General features: G+C 41.4%; 1 protein-coding gene across 3 annotated transcripts in view; it reads right to left on the reverse strand.

Annotated features, from left to right (window-relative positions):
- Nucleotides 1-340: 340 nt before the first annotated feature.
- Nucleotides 341-16,730, reverse strand: part of wbp4 (WW domain binding protein 4) — a 30,869-nt gene continuing 14,479 nt past the window's right edge. For 2 of the 3 annotated variants that reach the window (XM_033032992.1, XM_033032991.1), the window contains exons 6-10: nucleotides 11,933-12,003; nucleotides 9,608-9,683; nucleotides 6,096-6,313; nucleotides 3,067-3,233; nucleotides 341-670 (exon numbers count right to left, since the gene is read on the reverse strand). In XM_033032992.1, coding sequence (XP_032888883.1) covers nucleotides 469-670; nucleotides 3,067-3,233; nucleotides 6,096-6,313; nucleotides 9,608-9,683; nucleotides 11,933-12,003 — 734 coding nt within the window. In that variant the 3' untranslated portion in view covers nucleotides 341-468. The remainder of the gene's footprint in view (nucleotides 671-3,066; nucleotides 3,234-6,095; nucleotides 6,314-9,607; nucleotides 9,684-11,932; nucleotides 12,004-16,730) is intronic. The other variant, XM_033032993.1, reaches the window with a different exon arrangement.

Consider the following 16,730-nt stretch of genomic DNA (forward strand, 5'->3'; position numbering starts at 1 on the left):
CAGTTCCTGTGCTCTTATTCAGACTTCCCAACTTAATTCAAAACAATACCAACTTAAAAATATCCATTTTATTTACTAAAAAATAATGCAGTTTTACACCAATCAAGGCAATGAATTCTAACTGAAGATCTGGAAAGATCATCTTTACTACAGAAATCAAAGCCAGATAGCATTGTATATAGAAGATGGACACAAAATGCTGGAGTAACTCAGCGGGACAGGCAGCTTCTATGGAGAAAAGGATTGGGTGATGTTTCGAGTCGAGACCATTCTTCAGACTTCTTCAGTTCCGTCTTCAGACCATCAGTCTGAAGAAGGGTCTCGACCCAAAATGTCACCCATTCCTTCTCCCCAGAGATGTTGCTTGTCCCGATTTACTCCAGCATTTTGTGTCTATCTTAGATTTAAACCAGCATCTGCAGTTCCTTCCTAGCATTGTATATATTTATGCTTTACATTTTGAGAAATTCAGTTATCATTCCCTTTTCGCCGAAAGTTCCTAGACTTTTCTTTTTCAACTTTCCTTTTTTTAAACACGGTCTCTCCTCCCGCATCGCTTCCCAGTGAAGTTATTTCTTTCTGTTTAAACTTGACTTTGGGTTCATGGCTTACATCAATCACTGCTGGAGCAGCACACTCTACTTTAGGCAGCTGCAGGTCTATCTGTTCTCTGTAAAATAAAGGGAAAGTTTTAAGCCCACATTGATTATGTTGCATATACTAGTCCCAACAGTAAAACTTGGGCCAATCTGAGAGCGGCAAAACTTCCACAACACCGTACTTAACCTTAAGAATGTTCTGGGGCTCAGTGCAACCACAAAAGGCGTTCATTTCTGTTATAATATTATCAAAGCATCAACTATTCAGCACTTAGCAAGACAATGCATAAACAGCAACAAACCAATGACTGGATTGATAATGAAAACAGAGAATGTTGGAAACACTGAACGGATTGGGCAGTGACTTGAGAGAGTTAACGTTTCAGATCTAAAACTTTGGTCAGAACTGGGAAAGACAGAAAACAAGTTAGTTTCCAGTTACAGAAAAGGAGATGTAGAGGTGCACATGATAAAGGTAATACCTCTGGTAGGGTGAGACCAAACTGATTAATTTTGTACTTACTGATAGGTTAGGCTTCATTGCCTATGTTACATCACTAACAGCAGTACTATGGACATGCCCTGCAGATTGGTCTAGTGATAGCTGTGAAGTGGGGTGAGGGATGATTATAGATATTCAGGAAAATGACTGATTCTGGTGCCATGCGACTTAAAGTCTAACTGAAAGGCGAGATGTAGGCCTCAGTTTAACAGCTCTTCAAAAAGTCAGCACCACTCAAAGCAGTTATCTTTTAAAACAACGTGAACCAGTCTGGATTATATGGGCAGTTATCTAGAATAGGACATGATCCACAAATGACCAGAGGTAATGGCACTGCCCATATTTACTGCCCCGTGATAAATATTCTCTGGATTTCACAACTATACCTGCAGCTTCTTTCTCTTGGTTCTCCTATATAGATTGTGCAAATTATGACTGCATATCTGCCATGAATAACTTGTTCTGGTGTCCAAAAATGGAGCATCTCAGTGCAACATTACTTTTATACCCAACGTTTAGGTTCCCTTCAGCCTAGACTGCCCCTACCCATCGCTACACTGACGTCCTGCTCAAATCTCCAATTTTATAGAACCAGTCAAGCTTAACAAGTGGCTGGGGAGGAAGCTGGTTTCCAATTATAGAATAAGGCTGGGACTTTTTACCCTGGAGCATAGGAGGTTGGGGAGTGATCTTCAAAGGTTCAAAGGGTATTTTATTGTCACGTGTACCAATTAAGATACAGCGAAACTCGATTTACCAAACAGCCATACTAAAAAAAAAACAAGACATACAACAACATAAAAATCAACATAAACATCCACAGCGGATTCCCCACTGTGATGGAAGGCAATAAAGTCTAATCTTCACTCTTTATTCTCCCTCGGACAGGGCAGTTGAACCATCCAGTCAGGGCGATCGAAGCCCCCACGTCAGGGACGTCGAAGCTCCCGCGATCGGGGCGGTCGAAGTTCCTGCGGCTTGGGGCTCCCGAAGTCGATCACTAGCCAAGGGGGTGCAAGTTCCACGATGTTAAGTCCACAGGCTCCCGCGGTTGGAGCTCCCAAAGTCAATCCCCAGCAAGAGGCCACCAGCTCCTTGATGTTAGGCCGCAGTGCGATACGGGGGGGAAAAAAAAAAATTTGCATCTCCTTCGAGGTAAAGAGATTTTTTTTAACGTTTCCCCCACATAAAACAAAGCTAAAGAACACTAAAACATACATTTAACACATACTAAAAAAACAACAAAGAAAGAAAAGGAGGAGACATACTGCTGGCGAGACAGCCATTGTGGCGCCACCTGGTGGTTGTCTATCTTACAGATGTTTCTAAAATCATGATGGCCGTAGATAAGATGAATGGTCACCATGGGATAGGGGAATCTAAAACTAGGGGGCATAGATTTATTATGAGAGGGGAAAGAATTAAAAGGGATCTGAGATTGGGCAGGTACGTGGATGATAAAGGTTTAGCAGTATATGGGCCAAACCTGGGCAAATGGGACTCGCTCAGGTAGACATCTAGGTTGGCATGGATGCATTGGGCTGAATGGCCTGTTTCCATGCTGTACATGTCAAAGCTGATCATTCTGCAAGCAAGACCCAGTAGTTATGTGACATTGAAATTAAAAATTATTAACGTGGATCTTTTTTGCCATAATTCAAAAACATCAAAAGTGATCAACTGATTTCAATCATATGCAAACACTGGCATGCTAATTACAGAAATTAGTTCATTTAACAGATGGTTCAGGTAAGCAGAGTACCTTCAGCAGTGTCTGTATCATCTGATTATTACCTGATGACTACAGTAAAGCAATGTAACAGTTAAATTAATCAATGCATGAAGAAATTGAATGCCTTGGAACCCATAACAAAAATGTAGCAAAAATGGGATGGAAATGTATATTTCTTTCAACAATGACATGGATTTGAAAAGTTACAGTGATATTGGTGATAAGCTACTCACTCTTCTTCCTCTCTTACAGCTTCCCATTCCCCATATGGGTTTACATTCTTCCTCTTCTTCTTTGCTTCTTGTTGATGCTCATCCTGGGGCAATGTGGTTTCTACCTCTGTATCGAGTTTTTCTTCAGGAGACTTTGCATCACTTTCATCTCCTGCAGCATTTTGATTCTGCAAACACAACGGATAACTATTATGTTTATGCCAGGCAAAAAATATCTATTTTAGTTCTTCCCTCATTCCAACTCTTTGGTTGTTGCCTTGAATGCTATATAACAACTTAAGTGCTCATTCATGTACTTATTGTATGTGGTGAAGTGTTTCTGTTGCCACCACCACCACTTCAGGCAGATCTCCACAATTCATTCTACCTTCCATTCATCATATTGATCTAATTGTTGATCCATATACTCGATCGAGGCCACTCAATTTTATACACCACATTCAATTCTCCCCATGTCTTCCAAAGAAACCAGCCACAACTTTCATAGTCTCACCTTATAATGGTATATTTCTAAATCCAGCACAATCTATCTAATGCCATTGAATCTCTCCAACTGACTTTCAACTACATTATCACCTGCCTGGTATGCTTTGGATTTGTTCACATGCATTCTGAGATCCTGATACTTTCACTGTTGCCTATTCTATCATTTATTGTGTATTATTTTGGTTTGGTTGCCCTCCACAAATGCCATTTGCAACTTCTTTATAAGACCACCTGATTAGTCCATAAATCACCACCTCAAGCCTGGAATACATTTTCTATCAACCACAATACCAATTCCAGTGTTACCCATATGCTCCTTAATTATGGCCCATTTATTTCTCCAAATATTTGATGAACTTGCCTTCTGCTAAAACTCCTGCCAATCCAGTTGTGGATCCAAATTCCTACTTGGATCCCAGGGTAGGATGGTGGATATTGCCTACACGGATTTTAGTAAGACATTTGATAAAGTCTTCCATGGTAGGCCGATCCAGAAGATGAAGATGCAAAGGACTAACAGTGACATGGTTGTATGGGTTCATACCTTACCAAGTCCATAACTCCACGAGAGTGGCAACACAAATAGAGCATGTTAAAGAATGCACAGGGTATGCTTCCCTTCATTAGTTGGAGCATTAAGTATAACAGTATGGAAGTCATGATGTAGCTTTGAAGGACTTTGATAGGCCACATTTGGAGTATTGCGTGCCGTTCTGGTCACCCCAATACAGGAAGGATGTGGAGATTTTGGAAACGGTGCAGAGGAATTACCAGATGATGCCTGGATTAGGCGAAATTAGCTACAGGGAGAAGTTAGACAAACTTGGATTGTTTTCTCCGGACCAACACCCGAGGTTGAGGAGAGATCTGATAGAAGTATATAGAAACATAGAAAATAGGTGCAGGTGTAGGCCATTCGGCCCTTCGAGCCTGCACCACCATTCAATATGATCATGGCTGATCATCCAACTCAGTATCCTGTACCTGCCTTCTCTCCATACCCCCTGATCCCTTTAGCCACAAGGGCCACATCTAACGCCCTCTTAAATATAGCCAATGAACTGGCCTCAACTACCTTCTGTGGCAGAGAATTCCACAGATTCACCACTATGTGTGAAAAATGTTTTATAAAATTATGAGAAGCATAGATCGGGTTGACAGTCAGAACCTTTTTCCCTAGGATAGGAATATCAAATGTTAGAAGGCAGAGTTTTAAGATGAGAAAGTTTGAAGGAGATTTGTATGGAATGGTGAGTGCCAGTAACGTGTAGGTGATGGAGGCAAATGTGATAGTGAGATGCAAGAGACTTTTGGATAGGCACATGGATATTCCCTTTATCCTGTATCTACACTGTGGACAACTCGATTGTAATTGTGTATAGTCTTTCCGTTGACTGGGTATCACACAAATATTTTTTCACCGTACACATGACAAAAAACTAAACAACAGAATACACCAAAAGGAATGGAGAGATATGGATTATATGCAGACATATAAAAGTTAGTTTTGGCTTCATTTTTGGAATAAACATTTTGGGACAAAGGGCCTGTCCCTGTGCTATGCTCTTGTATGGTTTATCCTCTGCACACTTGCTGATGATGTCTGTGTCAGCATTGGCATAGTCATTTAGGTTATGCTGCAGAGATCTTGAAAATGGACCTATCCACTGACTCAAAGCAGTCATTAAGGGTGACTTTCTGTACAGAATCCTCCTACTTCAGTTTCTACTTGTAAGCATGGAGTAGAAACATAGCCAGGTGGTCATATTTACCAAAGTGCATCCCTGGCTTTTATGAACAAGGCCTTGGGGTACTTCATTCCAAGCTATCGATGAGGGTGTGCAGTTCCTCAAGTATATGCTTAGCATGGAGTAGTATGTGAATTGCCATCAGGATAGCCGGTGAAATCCCGAGTCAAACATGATTTTTGCTTTTGTTAATCCACTTTTCCCCAATGCAATTATCCGTTAAATGCCCCATTACCGAGTAATAGATTCTATTTTTCTCCCTACCACTGATGTCAGGCAAACTCCTCTCCTCCTTTTAAACATTTACTGCCTTCCAATTTGTCTGAACTGTACTCAATGGGATTTTGGGAACTGACAATCAGTATTGGGACCACCTGCTTCAAAACCTTGGGATGCACATTCAGTCCTGGAATTTTTGTCCCATTAATTCAATCAATTTCCTTGTAACATAGAAGAAAACTGTTTTTGCACACTGAGCTAATGCCGGCTCACAGAACAATCCCATTTCCTGATAACCTTTTCTCCCCACATTTCCTTCAACACCTAGATTCTACTACTCACCTACACATTGGTGGCATTTTACAGTGATCAGTAATTCTATCAACCTACTAGTCTTTGGGATGTGGGAAGAACTCGGAGCACTTCGAAATTCATGCGATCACAGGGAAAACATGCAAACTGGAGGTCAAGATGCACCCCCATGCAGCAGATGCACTCGGACTTTGCAGGCTTACCTCATCTCTGCATTGCTTAATAATCTTGAAGATACTTTATGGTTGAGGTTGCAGCACGTACCTGGAGAAAGGCGTTTGTTTCACTTTGTGGAATGGAAGCCTCTATGTCTTTAGACAGCTGCTCCTCTTCTCCTGGGGAGTAATCTTCAGTGTTTATCTCAACACGTTCCTCTGTTATGAATTCTTTCGCGGACCCTGCTGGCTCAGTCTTATCCTTGCATGCTGTATCTGAGCATTCACGAGAAACGATGAAGCCCTCCGGATTTTCCCATTGCGATTCTAAAACGCAGTGTAAATGAAACTCTTAGTGCAAACTATAAATAGCAATAGTCAGGTAGGCAAAGATGCCCCTTGACAAAGCTCAAATACACATTACGTATTTAGGGCGCATCTTTTATTTAAGTGAATTTTGGATAATTAAAGCTGGCTCAAGTTGGATGTTATCTGGGCTGCTTCTCTATTTATTTTCTGGGGTGTGGGCATCACTAACAGCCATAGCACGTATTGTCCATTTCAGTGAAGTGCAAGGCACGGAAGTAAGGAAGCCTGGATGTCGAGAGAAATTGAGTGTCTGGTCAGGAATGAGAAGAAGGGATGGGCCAAGTATAGGCAGCTGGGATCAAGTGGATTTCTGGAAGAGTGTTGGGGACTAAGGAGCATACTTAAGAAGGAAATCAAGAGGGCAAAAAGGGGGCAAGAGATAGCTCTAGCAGAAAAAAAAAAGGAAAATCCAAAGATATTTTATAAATACATTAAGCAAAGAGAGTAACTAGAGAGAGAATAAGGCCCCTCAGGAACCAAAGTGGTCCTCTATGTTGTGAGCTGCAGGAAATGGGCAAGTCCTCAATATGTTTTTCTCCTCTGTTTTTATCGTGTTTGTACGTGAGGACCTGTAATCGCTAATGGCAAAATCTTGAGGACAGTCTGAATTATGGTCGAGTAGGTGCTGGACATCCTAAGGCATATGAAGGGAGATAAATCTCCTGGGCATATTCATGGGCATGATCCGAGGACACTGAGAAGCAGGGGAAAAAATTGAGATATATGAACCATTGTTAGACATGGGTGAGGTGCCAGATGACTGGAGGATGGCTAATGTTAAGCCTCTATTTAGCCATGAGCGCAAAGTAATACCTGGGAACTATAGACCAGTCAGCCAAATATCTATGTAGGCAAGTTACTGGAGAGGATTTTGGGGATAAGATAGTTATGCATTTGGATAGCAGGATTTTGATCAGTTGGGCAAGTGGACTGAGGAATGACTATAGACAATAGGTGCAGACGTAGGCCTTTCGAGCCAGCACAGCCATTCAATGTGATAATGGCTGATCATCCCCAATCAGTTCCTGCTTTCTCCCCATATTCCCTAACTGACTGTCACCATTTATCACAAGAATCTATCTTTAAGAGCCCTATCTAGCTCTCTCTTGAAACTATCCAGAGAACTGGCCTCCACCACCCTCTGAGGCAGAGAATTCCACTCACAACTCTGTGAGAAAAAGTGCTTCCTCGTCTCCGTTCTAAATGGCTTACCCTTTATTCTTAAAAAGTGGCCCCTGGTTCTGAACTCCCCCAACATCAGGAACATGTTTCATGCCTCTAGCAGGAATATCCTTCCACAAATATCCTTACCAGATAGATTCTTGTGATAAATGGTGACAATCAGTCATTTTAAGGTGACCATTACTATACAATTGTAATTTAAAAATTCGGATTGTTTTTTAACCCAAATTTCATTTTCAGTTTTGCCTTGATGGGAGCTGAACTCAGGTCTCTAGATGGTTAGTTCAGGTCACCGCCTCAGCTAACCTCAGATAACCAAACCCTTAATAATCTTACAAGTTTCAATAAGATCCCCTCTCATCCTTCTAAACTCCAGAGTATACAAGCCCAGCCACTCCATTCTCTCAGCATATGACAGTTCCGCCATCCCGGGAATTAACCTTGTAAACCTACGCTGCACACCCTCAATAGCAAGAACATCCTTCCTCAAATTAGGGGACCAAAACTGCACACAATACTCCAGGTATGGTCTCACTAGGGCCCTATACAACTGCAGAATGACCTCTTTGCTCCTATACTCAACTCCTCTTGTTATAAAGGCCAACATACCATTCGCTTTCTTCACTGCCTGCTGTACCTGCATGCTTACTTTCATTGACTGATGAACAAGGACTAAAGGAGTTTATTGCAGTTAAGTGTGAGGGTACATGGAATGAGCTGCCAGAGGAGGTAGTCGAGGCAGGTACTCTAGCAGCATTTAAAATACATGGATAGGAAAGGTTTAGAGAGATATGGATCAAACCCAGGCAAATTGGACTAGCTTAGATAAAGCATGGACGAATTGGGCTGAAGGGTTGTTTCCGTGCTGTATGATGCAAAATATCAATGAGGTTGTATTTAATCATCATTAGTTTGGTTTAGTTTACAGATAGCAGGGAAACAGGCCCTTCGGCTCCCTTGAATCCACAATGACTATCGATCACCTGTTCACAGCAGTTCTATGTTAACCCACTCGCATCCACTTCTTACACATTAATGGCAATTTACAGACGCCAATTTATTTACATATCCACACGTCTTTGGGAGATGGGAGGAATCTGGAGTACATGGAGGACACCCGCGTGGTCACAGGGAGAATGTGCAAATTCCACACAAACAGCACTCAAGATCAGGACTGAAAGCGTTTCTGTGGCGCTGTGAGGCAGCAGCTACGCCACTGTCCCCCCTTGAACCACGAATCATGCATGAAACTTTTATGATACAATGGGGTAACTTGCAAGACAATTTCAGGGGGCGCAATCATATTGCTGCAGGTCTGGGGTTACATATGAAATAGATGGCTCGAGGATGACACATCTCCTTATCCGGAGGACATCAGTGAACCAGAGAGATTCTTGTGATAAATGGTGACAATCAGTCATTTTAAGGTCACCATTACTATACAATTGTTATTTAAAAATTCGGATTTTTTTTTTAACCCAAATTACATTTTCAGTTTTGCCTTGATGGGAGCTGAACTCAGGTCTCTAGATGGTTAGTTCAGGTCACCGCCTCAGCTAACCTCAGATAACCATCAAGCCTGTATTCAACAGCTAAATTTGCCCTTGTTGTACAAGAGGTGGGAAATGTACTGTTAAGACATGCAGCATTACCCAATTAATGTTTAGCTCTTGTACCACAGTGGTCCTCATCAGCCGTGTCCACTTGGTTCAGCCAGTGTGTCAAATATAGGGAGACAATGTAGACCACACAAACAAAAACGTTCTACATTATCAGTAGCCTGGTTAGGAGGCTGAAACATTGTAGTAAATTAGATGTTTATCTGAAGCTTCGTTCACGAAAAAAAGAGGCAAACATTAAAGTAAAAATTCATGCCCTATAATCTAGAATTTGTCATTAAATTGTGTATCAGGGTGGAACATAAATAATAAATGGAAACAAGAACTGCAGATACTGTAAATCCAACATAAAAACAAAAAAATGCTGGAAACACCTAGCAAATCTAAAATGTTAACTTGATTACTCTTTCTACAGAAGCTCCTATGAACAATTCATTATCAGTATACATACCTCTTGTTATAAGATTGTAAAAGTAGGTGCTGCCTTCTGGAGTAGCTCCTTCTACCCATGAAGAGGCTGACAGGTTCTGATAAGAATGCAATAATGCGAAGAATGAGACCAGGTACATTTATGGACATGTAAACAATGTTGTTTACTGTGATGGAAACTATTAGCACCAATCTGACAAATGTTTATATTTCAATCAATTCATATCTGGCCATTAATGAGTTAACCAAACTGTTGCAAAGTGTACCCAGTTCCAGTTTCATTCTGTTTGCCATTGTCTCTGTTGTTTCTTCGGACACTCACAAGCTGGAGTGTGTCCAGGAATGTGTACATTGTATGGATCGTTTGACCGTGGCTGCCGAGTGAGACAATGACAAGCACATGTTCAAACCAGCACAATTATTATCAGTGCTGTAATAAATGACGGCTGTCAAAGAGGACTTGGCTTGTTTATCAGCACAGCAATAAAGAAGATGAAATATATTGCCCAGTGCAAGTCATAAAATTCTAATAACCTTGCGATCTGGAATGTTAAGTGCATGTATTTTTCCTTTATGAAATAGGATAAGGACCAATCCAAGAATATGAAGCCATAACTAAAATGGATCAGGATTAAAATTATACAAGATTTACATATTCCGTATCCCATTCAAAGTCCATCATAGCCAATGAACTGCTTTTGAAACATCACAACTGTAATCATCTGCGTTTAGAGGAGGTGCGATTATTTGTAAAAGGGAAAATGTCGGCCAAACGCTGGGTAAACTCATGTGCCCTTCAAATTGTGTCATGCAACCTTTATAAGCATCCGATGGGACAAAATACTCATCTGAAAAGACAACACCACAATTTCTTGATATACGTCAGATAAATCCTATTACATTATGAAAAATAACATGCACAACATTTGAACCTTGATCTAATTCCATCACGCAATACTTAATCACTCAGACACTAAAAAATCCATGTCCTCTATATGCTGCGCTCACATTTGAAGTTGGAATACAAACTGTTCATCTTCAGGAGATCCAGCTCCAATAAATTTACACGTTGTTAAATCTATCATGCTATTTGACAACGGTGATCACAAAATTCAGTTGGTTCAGTTTTGCAGATGAGGGCAATTAACATCCCAGAATGACTGCTCTGAGTGAGTGTATAAAAAATGTACACATTAGTGGAACAACTGTGTTGGGTGAGGATGTGTGGCGATCAAGTGCTTTGTGGAGGATAAGTGCGAGGCTTTGACTTGAGAGAGCTTTGTACAGGGCAAGTGTGAGGCTTTGGGTCAAGAGTGCTTTGTGGAGAGCAAGTGCGATGCTTTGGCCACAAGTATGGCGATGGGATAAGGTACCACCGGTGTTTTTTTTCCCTCACCTTTCTTTCATAAATCTACCTCAGTCTTGTGCAGTAAATATAAAAGCTAGGGCAGTGGTATATTCTTTCTGCAGGACATGGGAACTCAGAGACACTTCCAGTGAGAGGTGGCGGTAAAAGAAGAGGTGGTGTTGCTTTATTGATGAAGGAGAATGTCATGACAGTAGTCCCAGATGACATGTGTGGGAAGGAACTGGTTTAATTTGAAGATAGACCTATAAAGCTGGAGTAACTCAGCAGGTCAGACAGCATCTCTGGAGAAAAGGAAAAGGTGGGCAAATGGGAATAGCTTAGATGGGGCCTCATGGAACGAGTTGGGCATAAGGGCCTGTTTCCGTGCTGTATGACTCCATGACGATATACAGCTGCCCACCCAAAACTCTGAACTGTGTTATGATATCCCCAAATCTAGCCTATACCTGGCACCCAACCATGTATTGGTGAGAAAGGAAAAGAGCATTTTGTTCCTCCCTCCCAGGATATATTAAAATGAGTCTCAATCCTAAAAAAACCCTAAGTTTCTCTCATGAAAAATGTAATATGCACTGGACGCTCATCAGGCATGAAAGCACCACACACCACCATGTGATGATGTACCTGCCTCATGCTCAATGTGCAGACAGGATATCCGAAAGTACAGGTTTGGAAAACAGTTAAAAAGGATCACAGAAACCAAATGTTTGCAGTTTTGTCTGCATATTGCCTGCTCAAACCTCATAAACCAAGGCTCTGACTTTATTCACTATCGTTGGTGCACCTTTAAATGCACTAATGTTATACGTCTATAAGGAGTGCCATACTTCAAACTAATTGAACCTACTGGCAAGCAGTGGATTGTGACCGCCGGAGTGCATGTTCATTTACAAAAAAAAGGTTAATGTAGAATTATTTTGGTCCACAGATATAATAGCCCTCAATGATGTGGGAGGCAAATCCAAACCAACAAAGTACCTGTTGTGCAACTTCACTCTGCACAAAGTTTGAGCTCCCTTGGAACCCTTCAGGCTTTTCCCATTGTGATTCTGTACAATGAAGAAATAATTGCCTGTGAGTCTGTCACTGGTACTTGGCCTGAACACAAACTGTATATTACAAGTTCCCATTTCCATATGGATACAAAGCTTTAGCAGAGCCTTTGAAATATAAATGCACACCACTCCATGAAAAAGGCTAACAATTTGACTTAAATCATAGTGAACAGTTCTAATATATCTTTATAATCATCCATGGCGTACAAACTTTAGCACTACTGAATAACCGAGCACAAAGTTTTACTGCTAGAATAACTTGGCATATGCATTTTGCTTCCGTATAACAAAAAGTCACTCGTAGCTAATCAAACTTTAAACTTGAGAGCACCCAGAGTTTTAGATTTATCTATAAAAATGTCTGACAAACTAAGTACATTTAAAAGGAAACATGCAGCAAATCTTGTGGTTACTTTGCTGAGTTATGAAAATACACACATACCCGCCGCGCACACACAAAACTTCATTGTTCTGAACCGAAATAGCAAATAGGCTACAATGGACAACATAGGTACTTATGTTCTAGTGTGTGCTTCCACAACAAAAATTGAATATAACACAAGTGATGAAGTTGGGAACACTATTTGCATTACTAGGGCCAAATTGGCTATGACACTATTTCAATCGGGAACTAAAAGTTACTTTAGAAATTGACAAGCAGAAAAAAAGATTGTAGTGTTTCCATGCAACCTCCCTGCTCTACATCAGCGAGACCAAGCGCAGGCTTGGCGATCGCTTCGCCCAATACCTCCGCTCAGTTCGCACTAACTAATCTGATCTCCCGGTGGCTCAGCACTTCAACTCCCCCTCCTATTCCGAATCCAACCTTTCTGTAGGAACAGCACATATTTCGCTTGGGTAGTTCACACCCCAGCGGTATGAACATTGACTTCTCCAATGTCAGATAGTCCTTGCTTTCTCCCTCCTTCCCCTCCCCAGCTCTCCCACAAGTGTACTGTCTCCGCCTCTTCCTTTCTTTCCCCCCCACGACATGTCTAAAGAAGGGTCTCGACCCGAAACATTGCCTATTCCTTCTAATACTTGCCTTAAATACTGCTGCCTATTTTTAAAATGTAATATATACTGCAATTGAACAAGAAAGATGCACTGCATAAATTCACAAATTTACTTAAGTATGCAAAAATGATAAAAAAAAAAAAATATGGAACTTGCTCTCAGTCAGTTTTTCTTTAAAAAAAATCTGATGAGAAGAATGTATCAATATTATAATGTTAAATTGAAAGCTCAGAGTGATGCAAAGTCTTGGACAAAGCCATACAAGTCTGGAATCTACTCAAGTTTGACTATCTACCTACTATCTATAGAAACCCCTTTGAAAACATCTAACAATTCTGCCTCACCCAAGCCATTTGAACTAAGTAGTACCAGTCAATATTGGGGAAGTCACCATCTGTGACAACCCTTTTGCTTTTACATCATTCCACAACCTGCTGTTACAAATCTGTTCCTCTAACTCTCGCTGGCTATTGTAAGGCCTATAGTATAATCACATCAGTGATTAGATCTTTTTAATTTTTTTAGGTCTACCCATAATGCCTTAGTGGACAAACCCTCTGAGTGTCGATGTGACATTCTCCCTGATTAGTAATGCAACTCCCCCACCTCTTGTATCTCCTCCTTTATCACATCTGAAAGTGGAAGAGCTTTTTGGGAACAGTGACCACAGTGGCGCAGCAATAAAGTTGCTGCCTTACTGCCCGAGATCTGGGTTCAATCCATACTGCCTATGCTGTCTGTACAGATTTGGTACATTCTTCCTGTGACCGCATGGGTTTTCTCCGGGTGCTCCAGTTTGCTCCCACACTCCAAAGACGTACAGGTTTGTCAGTTAATTGGCATGTGAAAAATTGTAAATCGTCCCTCGTGTATAGGATAGTGCAAGTGTATGGGTGATCGCTGGTCGGCGTGGACTCGGTGGGCTGAATGTCCTGTTTCCACGCTGTGTCTCTTAAGTCTACACTCAATAGGTATGAATAAGGGAGCTCCCAGTACTCTCCCTCTTATAACCAAGTCTCCATAATGGCCATACATCATAGTTCCATGCACATAGTGGGCCGAAAGGCCTGTTCCTGTCCTATACACTCGACTTACAAATAGCTTGATAAAGTAGGATAGTAATCAGTACTTTTCTAAACGATCTAAAGAAAACTGGGTTACTGGGAAAGTGGAATAACAGAATTGGTATGAATGGGTGATCGATGATGGACCATGCTGTATTTCTCCAATCTAAATCTGAAACATATGCAACGTTAATCAGGACCACTGTCAGATACCACAAGATCCACCAAACATGAAATGGCCTATACATTATCAAGTTTTCTTTTTTTAATCTTAGAGATACAGTGTGGAAAGAGGCCCTTTGGCCCACCGAGTTCGTGCCGACCACAATCTCCCATGCACTAGTTCCATCATACACACTTGGGACAATTTACAAAAGCCAATTAACCTGCACATCTTTGGAATGTGGGAGGAAACGGAGCACCCAGAGGAAACCCACGCGGTCACAGGGAGAACGTGCAAACTCCACACAGACAACACCCGTACTAATGATCGAACCCGGGTCTTCGGTGCTGTAAGGCAGCAGTTTTACTGCTCCACTACTGTGCCACCCGTAAGTACTTAAATTCTGCGCATCAAAACATCAACCTGGCATAATCTTGACAAACTCTGTCCACAGATTTGGTTCCCAGAAACATAGATAGATACATAGACAATAGGTGCGGGAGGTGTCAGTATCTGCAATACTGACACTTCCAATTTTACCTTCTCCCTCTCAAATTGCAGATTAAACCTTATCATATTAAGGTCACTACCTCCGAATGGCTCCTTTGCCTTTATCAAATCCGGTTCATTACAAAACACCAAATCCAGAATTGCCTTCTCCTTGGTAGGCTCCAGTACAAGCTGCTCTAAGAATCATCTTGGAGACACTCCACGGGGTCCCGTACCAACCTGATTTTCCCAGTCTACCTGCGTGTTAAAATCTGCCATATCTACCGTAGCATGACCAGAAAAACAAAGTCTACACAGACTGGATAAATAACACAACAGCTAGTGCTGCGTGATTAGAACGATACTGAAGACTGATCTAAAGTTTTGTCAAAGTAAAAACAGATTTAGCTGAAGAAAAAACTCGTATAATACAGCCAAGTGGTTTAAAAGATGAGAAAATAGACCGGAAGGACATCTTGTGTAACATATTGCTTCTTCAGATGACATCAAGTTAGGTTATGGTATTTTCACGCGGTCACAGGGAGAAAGCAGTATCAAGTAAAATATTTTCAATGCCACTTTGAAAGGAATAGAGTACGCTTAAATTCAATAACACGGATTTTTCTGGGATTTGCGAGCAGCTCTGCAAATAGTTGCCAGCATTCTCTGCGTTAGTAATTTTTGGAATCTCCCAGAGCTTCGCAGACCCAAACGTCCTGATCATCAGCCTTTTCCCCAATCACTCCTCTGCTGGCTTCTCCATGGAAACAACCCCATCTACCATGACCGATGAACAGAGGCGTGCAGGGAATGATACAGCTATGTCCCTTGGGTACTCTGTTCTACGCATTCTATGGGGTCCTTCCATTTAATCTGAGTAAGCGATGTCCTGGTTTAACTGGTGAATCTGAAGAAGAGTCCCAACCTGAAACATCAGCTATCCAATCCCTCAATTGATGCTGGCTGACCTGTTGGGTTCGTCCGGCACTTTCTGTTTAACTTACCAAGGTTCAGCTGTGGAAGTCATTGGGAATTTTTTAAGTGGAAATTGACAGATTCTTGTTTTGTAAGGGTGTCAAAAGTTCTGGGGAGAAGGGGGTTGAGAGGGAAAGATAGATTTCCCTCTCGATACTCGAGTATACTCGATGGGATGAATGGCCTAATTCTGCTCCTTTGATTTATGATTTAGCAAAGTGCAACACCTTGCATTTGTCAGAGTAAAGTTGATCTAGATTCCTTTGCAAACTTAGATAATGCTCTTCACTGTCATCCACAAACTTATTAACCATGCCAATTACATTTTCATCTAAATCGTTAATATAGATTACAAACAACAGCACCAATCCTTGTGGCACACCACTGGTCGACAACCTGAAAAACACTACACACTCTCTCTTTTCACTGTCACTGTTAACTTCTAAGAAATCATTGACTGTAGCTAAAATCAAATAGCCTACATCAAATCCATGTTGACAGTTACCAACTCATGTTTTCCCAAGTCCTTGATTCACTACTGAAGTTGAGCAAGTTGGGCAAATATGAAATCTGCCCCATTCTCCATTTCAGAACCAAGTTTGGAGAAACAAGAGGACCGAGCTTTAGGTGGTTTATTGCACATATCCCTAGATGCAACTTGGTGTCCGCAACCCCAATACAAAATACTCCTGAAATCAAGCAGGAGAGAACATTTGATGTGTTGTCCTTAAGTAAAAGGCACACACGCACACACATCAGAAGGAGAGATTTTGCACGTTACTTGGAAGTTCTTAAAGTACAATGCCACTGTGATTTCCAACCTCCTGGGTGTATTCCAATAATAAGGCCAGCACAGCGGTAGAGCTGTTGCCTCATAGCACCAGAGACCCGGGTTCAATCCCAACTACAGGTGCTGTCTGTGTGGAATTTGTGACCATTTGCTTTTTCTCCGGGTGCTCCAGTTTCCTCCAATGTTCCAAAGAGATGCAGATTTGTAGGTTAATTGGCTTCTT

Source organism: Amblyraja radiata, chromosome 14, assembly GCF_010909765.2.
Source record: "Amblyraja radiata isolate CabotCenter1 chromosome 14, sAmbRad1.1.pri, whole genome shotgun sequence".
Lineage (NCBI taxonomy): Eukaryota > Metazoa > Chordata > Chondrichthyes > Rajiformes > Rajidae > Amblyraja > Amblyraja radiata.